The following is a 23515-nucleotide window of genomic DNA, read 5'->3' on the forward strand; positions in this document are numbered from 1 at the left end:
AAAGACGGAAGAGAAGAAGGGAGAAGTAGTTTTGATAGTTGTAGAAACAGACTTCCGGTTCTCAACAAGGTATCATTCCATGTGCGGGGCGAACAGAGTGGAAATACGGTAGGTGTTTATAGATACAGTACAGTAATTGTAGAGGGGGGGAGGTGTGATCCCGTGTTAGGTTAAGACTTCTGTGCTTAATAAATAAGCACTTCTCTTGTTGTTTTTCCACTTTTTCCACTTCTATAGTGCTCAATAGTTATTTATATTCTGAACAGTACAAAATACAACAGTCCTCGACAGTAAATCCTTGAAGTACGATCACAAGTCATATTTTTCAGTGCCTTTCTAACTTTGGTCACTAAACCAGGTGTTGCAAATCGAGGACTACAGTATCTGTATAAAGTTTCTGAACGGGTTGCCTCGTTTCATTAATCAATTATCCCCATCCATTTTTCCTATTTCTACCCGCAGCGCCTAAACAGTACCGGTAGTAGCTGTTGTAATGCAAGGTTTCCTAAACCTTGGGCCAGGAGTGTCGGCCGCCATTTTTGTTTTCCTTTTCAGAAGCAAAACAAAAACAGAGCCAGGATAATAAGGGCAAACTGGTGGCCGTCATCTTTGATGAGGGCATTCCCTTGCCTATAACATTCCCCGCTCTCTGTCTGGGTTGAGAAAACCGTAAAAACAACTCTAGACACCTTCTTAGGAAAGCCATAAGGGCGCTCTTAAACTTCCGAATATCTTAAAGGAGACCGGTGCTTTGACTGCGAAAAACAGGTTTAAGTTTTACAGTTCCGCTTGGAGTCGTTTGCGCTCAACCGGAAAGAAAACATCGAAGGACTGATGGCGCCAACTGCATTCTGGGAGGCGTAGTTTCCCTGTTTCCTTTAAAACTAAAACCTCATACCTTCTCTGCCCCTCAGAAACGTCCCATACTCCGAAGAGAGGAACGGGTGTGATTCCCTTTTGTGACCCCACAAGAAAGCCGGATTTGGGGACTCTGCGTGGCGAGGCCTGAGCCTAGGCCGAAGAGCGGCTCCCCATCCATCGCGAGAGGCTTCTTAGCCGGGAGAAGAGCGGAGAAGTGACTCGGCTATTATTTTGGGGGGACCCTTGGCCGGTTGGAAGGGGAAGCCGGAGGAGACGTCGCCGCCATGGTACAGATGTTGGCAGGGAGGGAAAATATAGACTCCTCTGGGCTGGAAGGCGGTTTACAGGGGATGGACTACAAATCCCATGCGGCCGGGGGTGGACTGCGAATCCTCATGGGCTGCAAATCCCACCCAGGGTTTGTGGGGTACAGAAATCCCATCCTGGCTGGGGGTTTTCAAACCACATACGGGTGGGGTGGACTATAAAACCCATGGAGGTGGGTTGGGCTTACATACAGGATCCAAGCGGAAAGCCCCAAGTAGAGAGAATGGACTACAAACCCCATCCAGGGGTTAGGAGCTACGAAACGCTATCCTGGCAGGCCCCGTTCAGGTGGAGTGGGACTGCAAATCCCATGTGGCTGGGATGGACTACATCCAGAGGTTGGGAATGCAAAACCCAATTCCTGGAAGGGTAGGTTACACATCCCAGCCAGGAGGAATGGGCAACAAAACCCCATCCCATTATTGTTGGGATCCAAAGCCCTTCCGGGAGGAGTGGACTACAAAACCTGTGCAAGTGGGATGGAGTGTAAACCTAACCTAGAGGTTGTGGGCTATGAAATCCCATCCAGGTAAAGTGGATTACAAACTCCAGGTAGGGTGAATGCAGAGCTCAGGCAGGTGGATTGGGTTGCAAACCACTTTTTTTTTTGGGGGGGGGGGTGTAGGTGAAACTACAAAACCTATGCATGCAAAGTAGACTACAAAGCCCCCTACAGGCAGAATGGATTGCAAACTCACTTGGGCAGGGTGAATTAGAAAATCTATGCAGGCGGTGTGGACGACAAACCCCATCTGGGGGGTTGGCTACACTGCAGAGCCACTGCAGGTGGGGGCAGCCTATAGCCACATCTGTGTAGGAAACAGGATAGGATTTCTATTAAAATATCAAAGGGAGGAATAAGATGGGTGTTGATCCCAGTTGTGTCTAATTTACGATATACTGTATGTATACTCTCTCTCTCTCTCTCTCTGTATGTGTATATGTTACACACACGCATAGAATAGAATAGAATTTTATTAGAAGTGTGATTGGACACACAAGGCATTTGTCTTGGTACATATGCTCTCAGCGTACTTAAAAGAAAAAGATATATTTGTCAAGAATCATGTGGAACAACACCTAATGATTGCCATAGGGGTCAAATAAGCAATGAAAAAACAACCAATATTAATAAAAATCTTAGGATACAAGCAACAAGTTACAGTCCCAAGTGGGAGGAAAAGGATGATAGGAATGATGAGAAAAATTAGTAGAAATAGAAATGCAGATTTAGTAAAAAGTCTGACAGTGTTGAGGGAATTATTTGTTTAGCAGAGTGATGGCGTTTGGGGAAAAACTGTTCTTGGGTCTAGTTGTCTTGGTGTGCAGTGCTTTGTAGCAACGTTTTAAGGGTAGGAGTTGAAACAGTTTGTGTCTAGGATGCGAGGGGTCAGTAAATATTTTCCCCACCCTCTTTTTGACTCATGACTCATACAGATATATATATGTATATACAGTATATATTTGTTTTCGTAGATTTTCACGGGTACAGGTATGATGGTCTTGGTATATTCGGGTTTCTTCCCGTGTAGGATTTGGAAATTTCTGGCGACGTTTCAACGAGGTCCCACTCGTCATCTTCAGGCTGTGTTTGCCCTAGAACAAGGACAGAAACACCAGCCTGAAGATGACGAGTGGGATACAGTGTTCCCTCGATTTTCGCAGGGGATGCGTTCCGAGACCGCCCGCGAAAGTCGAATTTCCGCAAAGTAGAGATGCGGAAGTAAATACACTATTTTTGGCTATGAACAGTATCCCAAGCCTTCCCTTAACACTTTAAACCCCTAAATTACAATTTCCCATTCCCTTAGCAACCATTTAGATTATTATTCACCATGTTTATTTATTAAAGTTGATTAAAAAAAGGTTTTTTAAAGGCAGACAAAAGTTTGGCAATGACATGACGTCATTGGGCTGGAAAAACCGTGGTATGGGGGGGGGGACCGCGAAGTATTTTTTAATTAATATTTTTGAAAAACCGTGGTATAGACGTTCCACGAAGTTCGAACCCGCGAAAATCGAGGGAACACTGTGTGTGTGTGTGTGTGTGTGTGTGTGTGTGTGTGTGTATACTGTATACTGTAGCCTAGAGGATAATTCTCTGCCTTACAAGGCAAGGGTTGCAGGTTCAAGTCCCAGTGGGTATGGCTAGCTGATGAGGCCAAAATAAGGCCGAAATAGATCTATCCTAGTCTCCCTTAATTTTCAAATTCAGCTTAAACATGTGACACACACACACACATATATATATATACTGTATATATATATATATATATATATATATATGTTAAATGTTTATAGCTGGAATTTTAAAATTAAGGGAGACCAGGATAGATCTATTTCGGCCTTATTAGGCCTCATCAGCTGGCCACACCCACTCTTTTTACTGGGATTCGATCTGGGAAGCTTCTGCATTGTAAAGCAGAGAGCTAGCAATTAGACCCATCCGATCTGAATCCTCTCAGCTCTGTACCAGGGAGGGGTATATGTTTTTTCTTATGTCGGATCACCCTGGTATATTTTTAAGGAACGTCACAGCTCCTTTTTTTTTTTGCCTATAGGCCCAACCTAGGGCCACTGCAAGGCAGTAATATATTTATAGCCGACAAACTATATTTTGTACAAAATATACAAAATATAGTTTGTCGGCTATAAATATATTACTGCCTTGCAGTGGCCCTAGGTTGGGCCTATAGGCAAAAAAAAAAAAAAAAAGGAGCTGTGACGTTCCTTAAAAATATACCAGGGTGATCCGACATAAGAATATATATATATATATATATATATATATATATATATATATATATATATATATGTATGTATGTATGTATGTATATGTATATGTATATATATTTGTTTTCATAGATTTTCATGGGTATATGTATGTAGATTGTTCTGAGTTCGGGTTTTGCCCCGTGTAATATTTTGAGTATCTATGCGACGTTTCGGTGAAATCACATTCACCATCATCAGGCTGAAGTTATAAGCTTCGTGCTGCTGTAAATATAAGCACGAAGCTTATAACTTCAGCCTGATGATGGTTAATGTGATTTCATCGAAACGTCGCATAGACACTCAAAATATTACACGGGGCAAAACCCAAACTCAGAACAATTTACATATATATATATGTGTGTGTGTGTGTGTCACATGGTTTTTTGCTGAATTTGAAAATTAAGGGAGGGTAGGATAGATCTATTTCGGCTAGATCTATCTCTTTTAATTATATATATATATAATTAAAACATAAAGCAGAATTGATTATGGCAAATAGATTGTGCTCCTCTTAACGCCTCCTGTTTTTCTCTTCTTCTTCCCTCCAGTTTTCTTTCAACATGTTTGATCATCCCATCCCTCGCGTCTTCCAGAACCGGTTCTCTACTCAATACCGCTGTTTCTCCGTCTCCATGCTCGCTGGCCCTAATGACCGATCCGATGTGGAGAAGGGCGGAAAAAGTATGTGCTATTTGGCTTTGTTTTCAATTTGATTTAAACTTCCCTTTCTGGCAGGCTGAAATAGCAATGATTTTGGCCGATAGGTGATGGGGAGGGGGAGGAAGAGGAAGATAAACCCACATTTATTCTGGAACCATCTTTCACAAGACACTTACCCGGTGAACTTAATAAATATAGCCATGCATTATTTACAAGGCTCCACTTTGTCTTTTCTTAAAGTGCTTCTTAAAAGCACTTTGTTTTGCACGCTCTCTAATTGTATACACAGCTGCTATGGAAAGACTTTTTAAAAAATAATAATCTGGAAACAACATGGCTATGAATCACTAACAACTATATCTTCCCTTGCTGAATTTACTATAAAAAAAATAGATTATATCAGCTAGTACTCGATACAGCCGCCAAAACGTATAAATCTATTTACGGGCCAGTGTTTTCTACAAATGTGATTTATCTCTTTCGAAGTGTTTGGATAACCTGGTCTCGTGCTCTGGTTAAAAGAGTCATCATTTCTTCAGAAGTGTTGTCCTTCCTGTGCTATACCTGTTTGCCAAGTGACTGGGTGTTATCCTTTAGTTGTCCTGTGGGAACTTCCTGTTTTACCTGGTTGCCTCATAGGGAGCCTCATTTTACATAGAAACTTAGAAGATTGATGGCAGAAAAAGACCGCCTGGTCCATCTAGTCTGCCCTTATACTATTTCCTGTATTTTATCTTAGGGTGGATCTATGTTTTATCCCAGGCATGTTTAAATTCAGTGACTGGATTTACCAACCATCGATCTCTGGGGTGGCAGAGGGTCGGAATATTCCTGTGTTGCTGGGGAGAGGCAGATATGGCGGGGGCCGCGGAGTTAGCCGTTCCAGGGGAACGAGGGACCGTTGCTTAATAACGATCCCTTGTTCTGGCTCCGTGAGCCCAATCTTGGGTACTGGTGATGAGTGTAACTCTGGCCCTGGACTCAGGTTGCTGCTGCTTAATGCCAGGTCGGTGGTAAACAAAGCTCTCCTCATCCGGGATCTGATCCTGGATGAGGAGGCCGACCTGGCATGTATTACTGAAACCTGGCTGGGCCCAGAGGGAGGTGTTCCTCTCTCTGAAATTTGCCCAGCTGGGTTTCAGATATGGCATCAACCTCGACCCCAGGGAAGGGGGGGAGGAGTGGCTATTATAGCCAGGGAGAGCCTTTGCCTACGTGGGCTCATTGCTCCGGAAATTGCGGGTTGCGAGTCACTCTTGATGAAGTTGGACCTAGGGGTTCAGGTGGGCTTATTTCTCACGTACCTGCCTCCCAGCTGCGTGTCAAAAGCCCTGCCTGTGCTACTCGAGGAGGTAGCCGGGTTGGCGGTGGAGTTCCCCAGACTTATTGTCTTGGGGGACTTCAACCTGCCGTCACTCGGCGAAACCTCTGGGTTGGCACAGGAGTTCATGGCCACCATGACAGCCATGGACCTGACTCAAGTAGTACGGGGTCCGACTCATGAGGGGGGGCACGCACCCGACATGGTATTCCTTTCCGAGCAACTGAGTAATGGTCTGAGACTAGGGGGCTTAGAAGCAGTGCCTTTGTCATGGTCAGACCATTTTCTACTACGGCTTGACTTCCTGGCTCCAATCCTTCCCCGCAGGGAGGCGGAACCAATTAAGATGTTCCGCCCCAGACGCCTGATGGACCCAGAGGGCTTTCAGACGGCGCTTGGGGTTATACCAGAGGCACTTGTCCACAGTTCGGCAGAGTCTCTTGCGAAAGCCTGGAACGAGGCTGCAGCGGAGGCTCTTGACCGGATTGCGCCTTTGCGACCTCTCCGTGGCGCTAGACCCCGTAGAGCTCCATGGTTCAACGAGGAGCTCCGGGAGTTGAAACGCCAGAAGAGACGTCTAGAGAAGCGATGGAGGAAGAGTAGGTCTGAATCTGATCGAACACTTGTAAGAGCTTTTATTAAGACTTACAAAGTGGCGCTCAAGGCGGCAAGATGCGCGTACCATGCCGCCTTGATTGCATCAGCGGAATCCCGCCCGGCCGCTCTGTTTAGGGTGACCCGCTCCCTTCTTAATCAGGGGGGAGTTGGGGAGCCCTTGCAGAGTAGTGCCGAGGACTTTAACTCGTTTTTCGCTGATAAAGTCGCTCGGATTTGGGCCGACCTCGACTCCAATTGTATAGCAGAGTCGACTGACAACGAGTCAGTCGAGGTGACTGGGGCACGTACTTGTCCACCTGTCTGGGAAGAGTTTGATCTGGTGACACCTGATGAAGTGGACAAGGCCATTGGAGCTGTGAGTTCCGCCACCTGTTTACTGGATCCGTGTCCCTCCTGGTTGGTCTCGGCCAGCAGGGAGGTGACACGGAGCTGGGCCCAGGAGATTACCAACGCTTCCTTGGGGAGGGGAGTTTTTCCATCACTCTATAAAGAAGCACTTGTGCGCCCCCTCCTCAAGAAGCCCTCCCTGGACCCAGCTGTGCTTAATAACTACCGTCCAGTCTCCAACCTTCCCTTTATGGGGAAGGTTGTTGAGAAGGTGGTGGCACTCCAGCTCCAGCGGTCCTTGGAAGAAGCCGATTATCTAGGTCCCCAGCAGTCGGGTTTCAGGCCCGGTTACAGCACGGAAACCGCTTTGGTCGCGTTGATGGATGATCTCTGGCGGGCCCGGGACAGGGGTTTATCCTCTGTCCTGGTGCTCCTTGACCTCTCAGCGGCTTTCGATACCATTGACCATGGTATCCTTCTGCACCGGCTGGAGGGGTTGGGAGTGGGAGGCACTGTTCTTCAGTGGTTCTCCTCCTACCTCTCTGGCCGGTTGCAGTCGGTGTTAGTGGGGGGACAGAGGTCGACTCCTAGGTCTCTCCCTTGTGGGGTGCCTCAGGGGTCGGTCCTCTCCCCCCTGCTATTTAACATCTACATGAAACCGCTGGGTGAGATCATCCAAGGACATGGGGTGAGGTATCATCAATATGCCGATGATACCCAGCTTTACATCTCCACCCCATGCCCAGTCAACGAAGCGGTGGAAGTGATGTGCCGGTGCCTGGAGGCTGTTGGGGCCTGGATGGGTGTCAACAGACTCAAACTCAACCCGGATAAGACGGAGTGGCTGTGGGTTTTGCCTCCCAAGGACAACTCCATCTGTCCGTCCATTACCCTGGGGGGGGAATTATTGACCCCCTCAGAGAGGGTCCGCAACTTGGGCGTCCTCCTCGATCCACAGCTCACATTAGAACAACATCTCGCAGCTGTGGCGAGGGGGACGTTTGCCCAGGTTCGCCTGGTGCACCAGTTGCGGCCCTATCTGGACCGGGACTCACTGCTCACAGTCGCTCATGCCCTCATCACCTCGAGGTTCGACTACTGTAATGCTCTCTACATGGGGCTACCTTTGAAAAGTGTTCGGAAACTCCAGATCGTGCAGAATGCAGCTGCGAGAGCAGTCATGGGCTTACCCAGGTATGCCCATGTTTCACCATCACTCCGCAGTCTGCACTGGCTGCCGATCAGTTTCCGGTCACAATTCAAAGTGTTGGTTATGACCTTTAAAGCCCTTCATGGCACTGGACCAGAATATCTCCGAGACCACCTCCTGCCGCACGAATCCCAGCGACCAATTAGGTCCCACAGAGTGGGCCTTCTCCGGGTCCCGTCAACTAAGCAATGTCGGTTGGAGGGCCCCAGGGGAAGAGCCTTCTCTGTGGCGGCACCGGCCCTCTGGAACCAACTCCCCCCGGAGATTAGAACTGCCCCTACTCTTCCTGCCTTCCGCAAACTTCTTAAAACCCACCTTTGCCGTCAGGCATGGGGGAATTGAAACATCCCCCCCCCTGGGCACGTTGAATTTATATATGGTATGCTTGTGTGTGAGTCTGTTAGTTTGTGGGGTTTTTTAAATCTTTAAAATTTTAAATTGTTGATTACTTACGATTTGTCTTTTTACATGTTGTGAGCCGCCCCGAGTCTTCGGAGAGGGGCGGCATACAAATCCAAGTAATAAATAATAATAAATAAATAAACCACGTCTGCTGGAAGTTTGTTCCATGCATCTACTACTCTCAGTAAAATAATATTTTCTCATGTGGCTTCTGATCTTTCCCCCAACTAACCTCAGATTGTGCCCCCTTGCTTTATTTATTTATTTATTTATTGCCAGCAGGTGTCTGTTTTTTCTGACATTTTTTCACAAATTGTTTTTGTCTTTTTCTTGCAGTAATTATGCCACCCTCTGCCTTGGATCAACTCAGTAAGTTGTGTACATTTAATGTGTTTTCACGCTTGATATTCTTTTATTGCACATCTATTTTCTTTAAAGGACTATTGTTGTACTCTTTGATTTGTTAGGCATCTACCTACCTACCTACCTACCTATCTACCTATCATGTTTTCCTGAAAATAAGCCTTCCTTTGAAAATTAGCCCTTCCCAAAAGATAAGCCCTCCTCAAAAATATTTAAACGCATCGCAGCCAGTCCTCAACATTTCCTCCGGTTAGAATTAGGGAGACAGCTAGAAATCAGGTAAGATGGCAAGATGCCCTAAAATAAGACCTCAAAAATAAAGCCAAGCGCATATTTCAGAGTTCAAACAAATATAAGACAGAGTCTTATTTTTGGAAAAAGGTGGTATTTGTCTGTCTGTCCAAGTATCTATCTATCTATCTATCTATCTATCTATCTATCTATCTATCTATCTATCTATCTATCTATCTATCTACCTATCTACCTATCTACCTATCTACCTATCTATCTATCTATCTATCTATCTATCTATCTAAACAAATAAGGAGAATGAAATACAATATCTTCTCTTCCATCTCCTGTCAATTATCTACATCTCTTATCTATGTATCTATATCTAATTTCTAAACCTCCCATCTCCCTCGAAGAGGGTTCCAGATAGCATATGATGCAATATAACTGATAAATTTTTTAAAAGTATAAAAATTAACCTTAGAAATTAAATTTTAATAAAAGATTAAATTCCATTTTTACAGAAAGAGAGGTTTTCTCCCCCAATGCAGTCTCAAAAACATTTGTATAAAAAATAAAAACGGGATAGGGAGCAGAGCAATTAAGTTTAAACAATTTTTAAAAAATAACCACCCTCTAAAAAACACTAAAACGACGACGTTAGGGATTTTCTGCACTTTCAGGAATTGTCTCTTTGAATATAATGTACAGTGGTACCTCTACTTAAAAATTTAATTCGTTCCGTGACCAGGTTCTTAAATAGAAAAAGTTTATAAGTACAAGCAATTTTCCCCATAGGAATCAATGTAAAAGCAAATAATGCCTGCAAACCCATTAGGAAATAAATAAAAGCTTGGAATTTGGGTGGGAGGAGGAGGAGGAAGAAGAGGAGGAGGACAGTCGCTGACGAAGGAAGAAGGTGAAGTGAGGGGAATCAAAAAAAGCCAAAATTTTAAAGCTTAAAAAAAGAAAGACGGAGCATGCGTCTCCCACGCCAAAACCTCCTTAAGCACCACCAAAAGGCTCCTCTGGCAGCCCAGAAAAGCCCAAGATGGCCAGCATTAAAGGGGGAATGGCAGGAAACTGGCCAGGCCTTTGTGCCGCTCTCAAATTTCCTGGGAAATATTTCCGGGCTTGGGTTCTTAAGTAGAAAATGGTTCTTGAGAAGAGGCAAAAGAATCTTGAACACCTGGTTCTTATCTAGAAAAGTTCTTATGTACAGGCATCACCTAACATCAAAAACATCATCAAAAAAGCACAACAAAGAAGGTTCTTTCTACGCCAGCTCAGGAAGCTCAAACTGCCCAAGGAGCTGCTGATACAGTTCTACAGAGGAATCATTGAGTCTGTCATCTGCACCTCTATAACTGTCTGGTTTGGTGCTGCAACCCAACAGGACCGACACAGACTTCAGAGGAGAATCAGAACTGCAGAAAAAGCAATTGCTGCCAACCTGCCTTCCATTGAGGACCTGTAGACTGCAGGAGTCAAAAAGAGGGCGGGGAAAATATTTACTGACCCCTCACATCCTGGACACAAATTGTTTCAACTCCTACCCTCAAAACGTCGCTACAGAGCACTGCACACCAAGACAACTAGACACAAAAACAGTTTTTTCCCGAACGCCATCACTCTGCTAAACAAATAATTCCCTCAACACTGTCAGACTTTCTACTAAATCTGCACTTCTGTTCTACTAGTTTTTCTCATCATTCCTTTCACCCATTTCCTCCCATGTTGACTGTATGACTGCTTATATCCTAAGATTTTTATTAATATTGCTTCTTCATTGCTTATTTGACCCCTATGACAATCATTAAGTGTTGTACCACATGATTCTTGACAAATGTATATTTTATTTTATGTACGCTGAGAGCATCTGCACCAAGACAAATTCCTTGTGTGTCCAATCACACTTGGCCAATAAAATTCTATTCTGTTCTTAGGTAGAGGTACCATCGTAATGTACTTTGTAGATTTTCTCCCTTCTTGTTTCCATTAGGTCGGCTTAATATCACCTACCCGATGTTGTTTAAACTGACGAATAAAAATTCAGACCGGATGACTCATTGTGGCGTGCTGGAATTTGTGGCAGATGAAGGCATCTGTTACCTTCCCCACTGGGTATGTAGATGGTTTTGTTCCATTACATTAGAGAAACGGTACTCAAATCTTCTCTTTGTCCCCTTCCCACTCTCTTCCTATGTCTCTATTTTTGTTTTAAGTCAATTGAATTAAATTGTTTCTATTCTCAAGCAATGTTCCCTCTAATTTTTTCTTCGATGTGGGCGGAAAAGTATAGTGTCTGAGCGGCAGTCCCTTTGGGACTGGGCGGCATAGAAGTATAAATAAATAAATAAACAAATAAAGAAGAAAAAAATTTCCCTTCTTTTTTATTAAAAGAAATAAAACAAAACCAAAATCTATTTCTATTATTACTATCTTCTTCTCTTTTCCATCCCTGTCTCCCCCCTTGTTTGTGTGTATGTATGTGAACTCTTGAACCATTTCCAATAACAGGTGAGGGCTATTGGAAATGGTTCAAGAGTTCATACACAAACACACACACAAGGTTCGGGTTTTTTTCTCTGTTATTATTTGGGTGCTTTTTACCATATGCTTTAAATCAAGAGTCATTTCTCTCTCTTACTCTCTCCCCCTCTTGCTCTCTCTTTTTCTCACTTTCTCCCTCTCTTTCTATCTCGCTCTGTCTGTTGCTCTTTCTCTCTCTCTCACTCTTTCTTTCTCTATTGCTTTCTTTCTATCTCTCTTGCTTTCTTTCTCTCTTGTTCTCTCTCTTGCTATCTCTCTCTCTCTCCCCCCCTCTTTCTCTCTCTCTCTCTTTCTCACTTACTTTCTCTCTCCCTCCCTCTTTCCATCTTGCTCTGCCTGTTGCGCTCTCTCCCTCTCTCTCTCTCTCAGTGAGGCGGCTGCAAGAGTGCTTTCTCCGAGTGCTTCGGGAACGCCTGCCCTGCCTCTACTGCAGCCCCCTTGCTGAAAGCTCGGGACGAAAGCGCTCCCAGCGAAGGGGCTGCGAGAGGGGCAGGGCGGGCATTCCCAAAATGCGCGGAGAAAACCCTCTCGCAGCCCCCTGGCTTGGAGCGCGGATGAGGAGGAGGAGAAGCTGTGGATCAGGTGGGCGGGGGGCAGCGGCGAGAAGACAGGGGCGTGAGGGGGCCAGAGGCCCTGTGGGGAGGCGGGGGCGGCCGCGGCTGGCAGGGGGATGGGGCGCGCGCACGGCGCCTCCGCACTTTTGTTGCTCCCCGCCCCCAACTCCAAGGCCCGGCTCCTTGAGCGCCCTTGGAAAAGGGTGTGCAGGGGGGTATTTTGGGCGGGGGGCGCATGCTCTCGCGTGCAGCTTAAAGGGAACAGTGTTCTCAAGTAAAAGTGGTAGATAGTCAATTTCAATAGCCTCCCTTCCTGGTCAGTTTCACCCATTTCCCCCTCCCCACTCTCAATTTTGTGAGCTTTTTTTTTAAACTAAAAAGATGTGATCTGGAATTGTAGGTGGACCTGTTAAAGGTGGACATACATGGGGAGAAGTTAAACTTTTCCTAATGGGGAAATTAAAAGATGAATTTCTTCTCTCTGGCTGTTGCAATGCCATTTTGTTACCTGTTCCTCCTACAGTACTTCTATTTCCTAAGGCAGAGGTAGGCAAAGCTGGCTCTTCTATGTGCACTTCAACTCCCAGAATTCCTGATCCTATCATGCTAGCTCAGGAATTCTGGGAGTTGAAGTCCACATGCCATAGAAGAGCCAACTTTGCCTACCCCTGACCTCAGGCAATGATGGAAAACTTTTTTGATTCGCATGCCAAAAGGGGTGGGTGTGGGTGTGCTAGCAGGCATACACGTACCCACACCCCTTCCCTCCCTCACGCATGCACACCCCTCTCACGCTGCTCCTGCGCATACACACACAGGCCTTTCTGAAGCCTGGTAGGTGAAAAAAATGCCCAAACGGGCAAACCGGAAGTTCGTGAAAATGCACTTCCGGTTTGCCATTGTGCTGGGTTTTTTGCACTTTGGAGGTTCAGGGAAACTTCCTGAAGCCCCAGAGTACAAAAAACAGCGTAACGGGCAAACCGGAAGTTTAGAAAACGCACTTCCGGTTTGCCCATTGTGGTGTTTTATTGCTTCAGAAAGCTTTCCCGAGTCCTCTGGAATGTAAAAAACAGCACAACAGCAAACCGGAAGTTTAGAAAACGCATTTCCGGTTTGCCCATTGTGGTGTTTTATTGCTTCAGAAAGCTTTCCCGAGTCCTCTGGAATGTAAAAAACAGCACAACAGCAAACCGGAAGTTCAGAAAACGCATTTCCGGTTTGCCCATTGTGGTGTTTTATTGCTTCAGAAAGCTTTCCCGAGTCCTCTGGAATGTAAAAAACAGCACAACAGCAAACCGGAAGTTCAGAAAACGCATTTCCGGTTTGCCCATTGTGGTGTTTTATTGCTTCAGAAAGCTTTCCCGAGTCCTCTGGAATGTAAAAAACAGCACAACAGCAAACCGGAAGTTCAGAAAACGCATTTCCGGTTTGCCCATTGTGGTGTTTTATTGCTTCAGAAAGCTTTCCCGAGTCCTCTGGAATGTAAAAAACAGCACAACAGCAAACCGGAAGTTCAGAAAACGCATTTCCGGTTTGCCCATTGTGGTGTTTTATTGCTTCAGAAAGCTTTCCCGAGTCCTCTGGAATGTAAAAAACAGCACAACAGCAAACCGGAAGTTCAGAAAACGCATTTCCGGTTTGCCCATTGTGGTGTTTTATTGCTTCAGAAAGCTTTCCCGAGTCCTCTGGAATGTAAAAAACAGCACAACAGCAAACCGGAAGTTCAGAAAACGCATTTCCGGTTTGCCCATTGTGGTGTTTTATTGCTTCAGAAAGCTTTCCCGAGTCCTCTGGAATGTAAAAAACAGCACAACAGCAAACCGGAAGTTCAGAAAACACACTTCCGGTTTGCCATTTGTGATGTTGTTTGCAGTCCAGAGTTTCTGGAAGCTTCCCTGAAACTCCACAGTGCAAAAAACAGCACAATGGCAAACCGGAAGTGCGTTTTTCCAAACTTCCGGTTTGTCCTAGGGAGATTTTTTGGCCTCCAGAGCTTCAGGGAAGATTCCCTGAAGCGTCCAGAAGATGAAAACGGCCTTTCTCAAGGCTGAAATTCAGCTGTCCAGTGCATGCATCGACGTTGGAGCAGAAACATGGCAAAGTCTCGCGTGCCCTCTGATATAGCTCCGCGTACCACCTGTGGCATTTGTGCCATTGGTCTGCTATCAGGGTCCTAAGGTTTGCAAAATTGATAGAAAAACACGTTGAGCTTCTGGGCCTTGCTTGTAATCAGTTTGGATGTGTGTCTTATTTTTTTCTCAAGATGATGCAGAATCTCCTTTTGGAGGAAGGAGGCCTGGTGCAGGTGGAAAGCGTCAACCTCCAAGTCGCCACCTACTCCAAATTTCAGCCACAGAGTCCCGATTTCCTCGACATCACCAACCCTAAAGCTGTGTATCCTTTTTTTTTTTGGGGGGGGGGGGGGAGTGGTCCTTCAGGAGGGAGCTAGCAGAGTGTTTTTAATGGCCGGATGCCCTTCCTGTCGCCAACGCGGAGTTTTCTTCAGGAGAAGTATTCCCAAAGAGAGAAATATCTGCCTCTACCTGGGATCGAACTCATAACGAGAGCTCCTCCACTAGGCCACCCAACCATTCCTTGACTACCTGTATTGGGGATGGGGGGGGGGGATTCAGCTGCGTTCAGTAACTTATATATCATTTTCCAACATCGCTGAACAAAATTCTGCATTGGCGACAGTAAAAAAAATCAGCTCCATTCAGTTTATTTGTTTTTCTTTCTATCTATCTATCTATCTATCTATCTATCTATCTATCTATCTATCTATCTATCTATCTATCTATGTATCTATCTATCTATCTATCTATCTATCTATCTATCTATCTATCTATCTATTTATTTATTAGATTTGTATGCCGCCCCTCTCCGTAGACTTGGGGCGGCTAACAACAATAATAAGACAATATAAACAAATCTAATATTTAAGTTAATTTAAAAACCCTAATTTAATAAACCAATCATACATACAGACATACCATGCATAATTTTTTTGTAAGCCTAGGGGGAGGAGAATATCTCAGTTCCCCCATGCCTGACGACAGGTGGGTTTTAAGGAGCTTACGAAAGGTTGCCCGGACTACACCCCGCAAGGGATTATGGGGTCATTAAAAGAGGATGGTGACAGATGGACAGACAGATAGACATATAGAGAGATGGATGTATAGATACACGGGTGGATGGATAGATGGGTAGAGAGATGAGTAGAGAGATGGATAGGTGATAGATAGAGAAGATGAATGAATGGATGGACGGGTAAATAGGTAGAGAGATGAGTAAGATCTGTAAATGAGTAGATAGATGATAGATATAGAAGATGGATGGATGAGTAGAGAAATGAGTAGAGAGATGTATACATGGGTGTATAGATGATAGAAGGTGAATGGATGGATAGATGGATGGATAGGTAGAGAAATGAGAGAGATGTATAAATGGGTGGATAGGTGATAGATATAGAAGATGGGTGGATGGGTACAGAAACGAGTAGAGAGATTTATACATGGGTGTATAGATGATAGAAGATGAATGGATGGATCGGTAGAGAGATGAGTACAAGTGCACTAGAGTGCCTTCCGTCCCCTGTCCTATTGTTCTCCTATATCTCCTATACCTTTCCTCTATTCCTATATCTCTTCTTCTATTCTTTCATTGATATATTCTATTCCTATATCTTCTTTTCTATTATTTCTTAGATATATTTTACTATGAGTATCTCCTCTATAACCTTCATCATGTATTTTACTATGTGTATATTGATATATACCCACTAAAACTCTCATTGTGTATTGGACAAAATAAATAAATAAATGAGAGAGATGTATAAATGGGTGGATAGGTGATAGATATAGAAGATGGATGGATGGGTAGAGAAACGAGTAGAGAGATGTATACATGGGTGTATAGATAATAGAAGATGAATGGATGGATAGGTAGGGAGATGAGAGAGATGTATAAATGGGTGGATAGGTGATAGATATAGAAGATGGATGGATGGATGGGTAGAGAGATGAGTAGAGTATAAATGAGTGGATAGTAAGGACGGTGAATTTTTTTTTAATTTTTTTTTTTTAAAGTTGCTTCTCATGTTTTTACACTGCAATCGGGAGATCTCTGTCTTTCCCCTTAACGCTGCATGAAGATTGGAAAATGCCCTCCGGAATTTTGCCTGCCTCACCACTGGAGATGTCATCGCCATCAACTACAACGAGAAGGTAACATCAGCTATTTGCAGAAAAAGAGAGACTACAAAAGGGTTTCTCAACCTGGGCAACTTTTAAACTTGGGAGGACTTCGGTTCCCAGAATTCCCCTGCCGGCTAGTTTTAAAAGATGGGAAAGACTTCCGCCAAAGATGGCATTCAACTGGTTTAGACCGCTTTGGGGAATTGGTAGGAGGAACCTGCTGGTGGCCCCGCCCGCCTGCCCTGGCGCTATACGGCCCTATTTAGGCACAGTTTGAAGCTGCAGGAATGCGTGTTAGCCGCATAACCAAGCATAGCACATGCGTGGAAGCATTGAAGGGCACCCCATTGCCTGTGCTCCTGGCGCGCTTCCAGTGACCGGCGCTGTTGCCCGTGCGCCCGTGTGAGATTTGGCCTCTGTACATGCGTAGGAAACAAAATCTTGTGCGAGGATGCTTACGCACGAACGATTTCGCCAATTTTTGGCAATTTCTTTGCTTCCATGCAGGCATTCGCCTCTCCATTTTTCCAACTGGGATTGCGTACTTATCTCTCTACCCGTCTATCCATCCATCTGCTATATCAGTGATGGCAAACCTATGGCACAGGTGCCACAGATGGGGAGCCCTATCTGCTGGCACTTGATTCGTTGCCCTAGCTCAGCTCCAACGTGCATGTGTGCCAGCCAGCTGATTTTTGACTTGCGCAGAGGTTCTGGGAGGGTGTTTTTGGCTTCCAGAGAGCCTCCTGGAGGATGGGGGAGAGTGTTTTTAGCCTCCCTCGGCTCCAGGGAAGCCTTTGGAGCATGGGGAGGGCGAAACATGACCCTACTGGTCCCGCCAGAAGTTGGGAAACAGGCCATTTCCAGCCTCCAGAGGGTCTCCGGGTGGCGGGGGAAGCTGTTTTTGCCCTCCACAGGCATTGAATTATAGGTGTAGGCATTCGTGCACATATACATGCTCTTTTGGCACTGGAGGGGAAAAAGGTTCACCATCACTGTTCTATGTCTCTATATATCTGTTCTTCATCCTTTCTTTCTTTTTCTCCTCTCATTCTTTTAGATCTATGAACTTCGGGTCATGGAGACGAAGCCAGACAAAGCTGTGTCCATCATTGAATGTGACATGAATGTAAGTCAGGGATGGACAGCCCTTGGCTCACCTCAAAATGGGCCATGGATATTCCTGGGAAGGGGGCATGGCCAGCTGAAAATCAACTGGCTCTCATGTGCCATGGGCGCATGGCTCCAGTGCCAGCTAATATGATTCCATGTGCCTCCTGTGGCACACATGCCATAGGTTTATTTTATTTTATTTATTTGTCTTTTTTTATTAATATTTTTATTGATTTTTATAATATAAAACACACACACAACATATTACATATAACATGTGCTCAGTGACCCCACCACCAGACAATCAATCATACCCCACCATCAGTTGGGGGTATTTCTTGTATAAATAATTTAAACCCAAGAGTGAAATATTTCTTTACATATTATAGAGTGATTCCAACTTGTTTCTTATAGCTTGGTCTCGGATCCTACTCGCCATATATCGTCTTACCTTGTCCCATCGCCACATCAGAATACGTGCCTCCATGTGCCTCCTGGGGCACACATGCCATAGGTTTATTTATTTTATTTTATTTATTTGTCAAACAATTATAGGGTGATAATTTGTACAAATTAAACATTAGATAAGTAATGATAAAAAGTCACAAAAGAAGACAATAGGACAGGGACGGTAGGCACAATGGTGCGCTTATGCATGCCCCTTCCCCATCATGGGCATAGAACAATAATGTAGGGGAAGAGCCTTCTCTGTGGCGGCCCCGGCCCTCTGGAACCAACTTCCCCCAGAGATTAGAATAGCCCCCACCCTTCTTGCCTTTCGTAAGCTTCTTAAAACCCACCTCTGTCGTCAGGCATGGGGGAACTGAAATATTCTTTTCCCCCTAGGCTTCTACAATTTATGTATGATATGTTTGTGTGTACGATTGGTTTTAAAATAAGGGTTTTTAGCTGTTTTAGTATTGGATTGTCGCATGTTGTTTTTACCACTGTTGTTAGTCGCCGCGAGTCTAAGGAGAGGGGCGGCATACAAATCCAATAAATAAATAAATGTAGCAACTTTAAACTCTACATGAGTGTGTATCTGGTCGTTCGTGCCAGACCTAGGGTGGTTTTATAGGCACTGTGATGATTGCGAGTTGGGAGTAACTTTTGTGTTGTGTTGACTTCAATTTGTGAGCTGGGTATAACGTTTTGTGTTTCGTTGACTTAATACAGGTAGACTTCGATGCACCTTTGGGGTACAAAGAGCCCGAAAGACAAGCACCTCATGAAGAGTCTGCTGTAAGTTGTTTCTTGTTGCGTTGTTGTTGGCTCTTGAGTTCCTTCTCCTGCAAGAGAAGCACACACACACAAATCTTCTCTCCCTTTCTCTTGAGAGAAGTAGTGTGTGAGCATTCCAAATATCATGGAAAATTAACTACGTAATATCATGTGCAGAAATGAACTGTCTTACTAAGTAAATAAAAAATAGAGATTAGGAAGAATTTAATAACTGTTGGGACAAGTTTTATAATTGGTTTGGTAAAAGGAAAAAAAGAGAGCCAATAAATGGTAGAAAACTTGGAAAGTAAAGGTCAGAGTTTTGGATATAAAAGGGAATTAAAAAAAAAGATATACTTGATTAAGATCACTATTAAGATTTGGTGTAAATATGATTTGTGTAATAGGAAAGAAGCACTATCAGAATTGTATTACAGGCACGTCAAATATTGTCCAATTTTTAAATGTTTTGTTTGTCTTCTTGTGTGTGTTTTGTTTATAAATAAAATGTATTTTAAATTAAAAAAGAAAATTACATCCGAGTCCGAGCAGACAATTCCTCAAAGTTCCAATTGATTAGCAAAGAGCCATGTTGGCACATCTGGGAGAAACACGAATCTGAAATCCAAGGGGTTTCTCCACCCATTTGAAAGTTCAAGACCTCTTCCTCACACACCTCAAGTCCATCATATTGACCAATCTTCATCTACCAACTCAGCAGCAATTCCCATCTCATTCCATGCAGGTGCAGGAGGGCGAAGACCTTAACCATCTAGAAGGAATTTGTTATAGTTCCATGCAGTCATCCCTCATGCCACTGCCCCTTCCAAATTCCCACAGCTGAGGATATATTTTAAAATAGCATAAAGTGTGGCAGGCCAAAGACCCCCAAGAAAAAAGGCTTTGGCCTGCCATAGCAACCCATTTCATTTTCAAATGAAAATACAGTGGTACCTCGGTTCTCGACCACAATTCGTTCCAGAAGTGTGGTCGAGAACCGATTTGGTCGAGTACTGAATTAATTTATCCCATAGGAAATAATGGAAATGGATTTAATTGGTTCCCAGCCCCTGTTGACTCGCTGGGAACCAATTAAATCTATTTTCTTTATTTCCTATGGGATAAAAAATCTGAGGAGCTCTATAAGCTCTCCAAGCTGCAGGAAGGGTGCGGGCGGCTGCAATCCCGGCAGCTTCGGGGGGCTCCTTTCCTCAGTGCTTTGTCTTGTTACCTGTAGGCAGCTGCACCAACTTTCTCCTTCCCGGCGGCGGCAACGGCGGTGGCTTCCCTTCAAATAGCAACGGCGCCGGGAACGTCACTTAATGAAGGGAAGCTGCTGGAGCGGTGGCAACTGCTGAGATGGCTCCGGCGGCTTCCCTCACATGGCGTTCCTGGGGCTGTTGCTCCTCGAATGGAAGCCGCCACCGTTGCCACCGCCGGGAAGGAGGAAGTTGGTGCAGCTGCCTACAGGTACTGTAACAAGAAGAAGCACTGAGGAAAGGAGGCCCCCAAAGCTGCCGGGATTGCAGCCGCCTCCACCCTTCCTGCAGCTTGGAGCGCTTATAGAGCTCCGAAGCTGCCGGGATTGCAGCTGCCCCCGGCGGTAACATTTCGGATAATGAACAAAATTTTCTGTGGCTGTTCGGTATCCGAATTTTTGTTCGGATACCGAAGGAAATTTTTGCTGACAATTTTGTTCGGTATCCGAAATGTACAACAACCAAAGCATTCGAGAACCGAGGTACCACTGTAACTTCAAATAACTTCATTTATTTTTTTTCCTCTTGCTTTTTAGGATGTGGAAGCAGACCACAGCGGCTATGTGAGCGATCTTGGATTCCGTGTAAGTCTTTCCATTGAGATAAAACTTACTCAGGTTAATCATTGAGTTAAAGAAAAGCAAAAAAAGATGATCTCTGATGCTGCGACTTTGTTCCTTCAGGGGTTGTCTTCAGGAAACTTTGGGATAAAATCAGATTTCAAATCTGTTCTGTCAACTTTTTTTAAAAAAAATCATACGATCTTAATAACTTTCGAAACAGTAGGGAAACAAGAAAAATAGGAAACAAGAAAAACCAAGATAAAAGTACAAAAACCCCAATTGTCTTCCATTTACGACAGTCCTGTTAGTGACCGCTCGGTTTCAATGGCACTGAAAAAAGTGACTTTTTTCACTGCCATTGAAACATTTAAAAGTGACAACATAGAAACATAGAAGCCTGACGGCAGAAAAAGATCTCGTGGTCCATCTAGTCTGCCCTTATACTATTTTCTGTATTTTATCTTACAATGGATATATGTTTATCCCAGGCATGTTTAAATTCAGTTACTGTGGATTTATCTACCACGTCTGCTGGAAGTTTGTTCCAAGGATCTACTACTCTTTCAGTAAAATAATATTTTCTCATGTTGCTTTTGATCTTTCCCCCAACTAACTTCAGATTGTGTCCCCTTGTTCTTGTGTTCACTTTCCTATTAAAAACACTTCCCTCCTGAACCTTATTTAACCCTTTAATATATTTAAATGTTTCGATCATGTCCCCCCTTTTCCTTCTGTCCTCCAGACTATACAGATTGAGTTCATGAAGTCTTTCCTGATACGTTTTATGCTTAAGACATTCCACCATTCTTGTAGCCCATCTTTGAACCCGTTCAATTTTGTCAATATCTTTTTGTAGGTGAGGTCTCCAGAACTGAACACAGTATTCCAAATGTGGTCTCACCAGCGCTCTATATAAGGGGATCACATAGGTAAATGATTATTTTTCTCTCTTTTTTTTCCCCTGAGGCTTTTTCTGGATCCGGGAACAGGTTGGATGGAAAAAAGAAGGGGGTTGATCCAAGTCCTTCTCCAATTAAACCAGAAGATATTCGACGGTTAGTTGGACCTTTCTTTCTCTTAACTTTCACGCAAAATTCCATGATTAATTTCTTTTTAAACGGGTAACTTTCTCTCCTTTCCTCTCTCAGGGGCATTCCAAACTACGAGTTCAAAATCGGCAAGATCACATTCATTCGAAATTCCCGGCCGCTGGTCAAGAAAATAGAAGAGGTGAGTGAAGCTGGATAGGGATTTAAAATAATAATAATAATAATTTAAAAAGCCGTATCTCAGATTGTGAACTTCAACAAGTGCGGCGCAAACCAGCCTGAAAAAGTTGCAGGTGGTTATTGTGATCTGTTTATACATCACAGTCCTAACATCAATATATAATGCTCAAAAAAATAAAGAGAACTCTCAAACCCTGGCAGGACCTAGGGGAAGAGCCTTCTCTGTGGCAGCCCTGGCCTTCTGGAATCAGCTCCCTCTGGAGATTCGCACTGCCCCCACCCTCCTTGCCTTTCGCAAGAGCCTCAAGACCCTTGTCCCCAGGCATGAGGCAGCTAGATTATGCTTCTCTCTGACCATTAAATGTTATGTATGGACGTGATTGAGTAAATTGACTGTTTTTTAAGGTTATGGGATCTTAGCTTATTTATTTATTTATTGGATTTGTATGCCGCCCCTCTCCGCAGACTCGGGGCGGCTAACAACAATGATAAAAAACAACATGTAACAATCCAATTTAATAAAACAACTAAAAACCCTTATTATAAAAACCAAACATACACACAAACATACCATACATAACTTGTAATGGCCTAGGGGAAGGAATATCCTAACTCCCCCATGCCTGGCGAGTCTTCGGAGAGGGGCGGCATACAAATCTAAATAATAAATAAATAAAATAAATAAAGGTGGGTCTTGAGTAATTTGCGAAAGACAAGGAGGGTGGGGGCCATTCTAATCTCTGGGGGGAGTTGATTCCAGAGGGCCGGGGCCGCCACAAGGCTCTTCCCCTGGGGCCCGCCAAACGACATTGCTTGGTCGACGGGACCCGGAGAAGGCCAACTCTGCGGGACCTTATCGGCCGCTGGGATTCGTGCGGTAGAAGGCAGTTCCGGATGTATTCTGGCCCAATGCCATGTAGGGCTTTAAAGGTCATTACCAACACTTTGAATTGTTATAGTTTTTAATTATTAGATTTGTACACATATTGTTTTTGTATTGTGTTCTCTGAGCCACCCCGAGTCTTTGGAGAGGGGCAGCATACAAATCTAATTAATATAATATAATATAATATAATATAAATAACACATCCTAGATCTGAATGAATGAAATATTCTCATGTGAAATTGATTGTCAATCCGTGTTGCTTCCTAAGTGGACAGCTCAATTTCACAGAAGTTTGATTTACTTGGAGTTATATTGTGTTGTTTAAGTGTTCCCTTTATTTTTTTTGAGCAGTGTATTATTTTCTAGAAATGCTCTTTCTTTTAGGGGGGGGGGGAAAGGAAGCAGGGTCTGTTTTACTTGTTGAGCACAATTCCAGAAAATAATAATTGGGGTCCAAATCCCCTCTCTCTCCTTTTCTCCATTTTTTGCAGGATGATGCTGGCAGTCGTTTTATCGCATTCTCCGGAGAAGGTCAATCCCTTCGCAAGAAAAGCCGAAAACCCTGAATGTTGCGCTTGGACGACAATAAAATAACCCTGTAGCATTTCTGGCGAGACTTCTTTCTACTTCCTGCTTCTCTGCGTGCATAATTTGAACAGAGAATTAAAATAGGCTTCTGAAGGTGTTTCAGTTTTGAGAGCAAAGGGCCCCCTCCCATTCCCTTCCAGCACTGATGGTGTTACCTGATTGGGTAAAGAGATGTCTGCAGGCAAACCATCAAGTTCAGAGCACCAAGGATCCCACAGTCTCCTCCTCCCATCCCATCTAGCATTGATGTTGTCACTT

General features: G+C 44.2%; 1 protein-coding gene across 2 annotated transcripts; it reads left to right on the forward strand.

Annotated features, from left to right (window-relative positions):
- Positions 1-32: 32 nt before the first annotated feature.
- On the forward strand, positions 33-23275 carry UFD1 (ubiquitin recognition factor in ER associated degradation 1). 2 transcript variants are annotated; one of them, XM_070762856.1, is made up of 13 exons: positions 33-108; positions 915-1148; positions 4512-4644; positions 8838-8870; positions 11098-11219; positions 14466-14596; positions 16356-16428; positions 17459-17527; positions 18688-18753; positions 20528-20575; positions 21521-21609; positions 21703-21784; positions 23161-23275. In XM_070762856.1, exons 2-13 carry the CDS (start codon positions 1146-1148, stop codon positions 23233-23235), a joined length of 924 nt encoding a protein of 307 aa, XP_070618957.1. In that variant the 5' UTR covers positions 33-108; positions 915-1145; the 3' UTR covers positions 23236-23275. The 2 variants fall into 2 exon arrangements, with proteins under 2 accessions (XP_070618957.1, XP_070618956.1); XM_070762855.1 differs by lacking the exon at positions 33-108 and having other exon boundaries at positions 477-1148.
- Positions 23276-23515: the final 240 nt, after the last annotated feature.

Source organism: Erythrolamprus reginae, chromosome 10 (assembly GCF_031021105.1).
Source record: "Erythrolamprus reginae isolate rEryReg1 chromosome 10, rEryReg1.hap1, whole genome shotgun sequence".
Taxonomy (NCBI): Eukaryota; Metazoa; Chordata; class Lepidosauria; order Squamata; family Dipsadidae; genus Erythrolamprus; species Erythrolamprus reginae.

What these genes read in the sequence shown, in the direction of transcription:
- UFD1 (XM_070762856.1), top strand. An exon ending in AAACCAGAAGATATTCGACG is followed by an intron (nt 21,610 to 21,702) that starts GTTAGTTGGACC and finishes TTCCTCTCTCAG; the next exon opens with GGGCATTCCAAACTACGAGT. An exon ending in TGGTCAAGAAAATAGAAGAG is followed by an intron (nt 21,785 to 23,160) that starts GTGAGTGAAGCT and finishes CATTTTTTGCAG; the next exon opens with GATGATGCTGGCAGTCGTTT.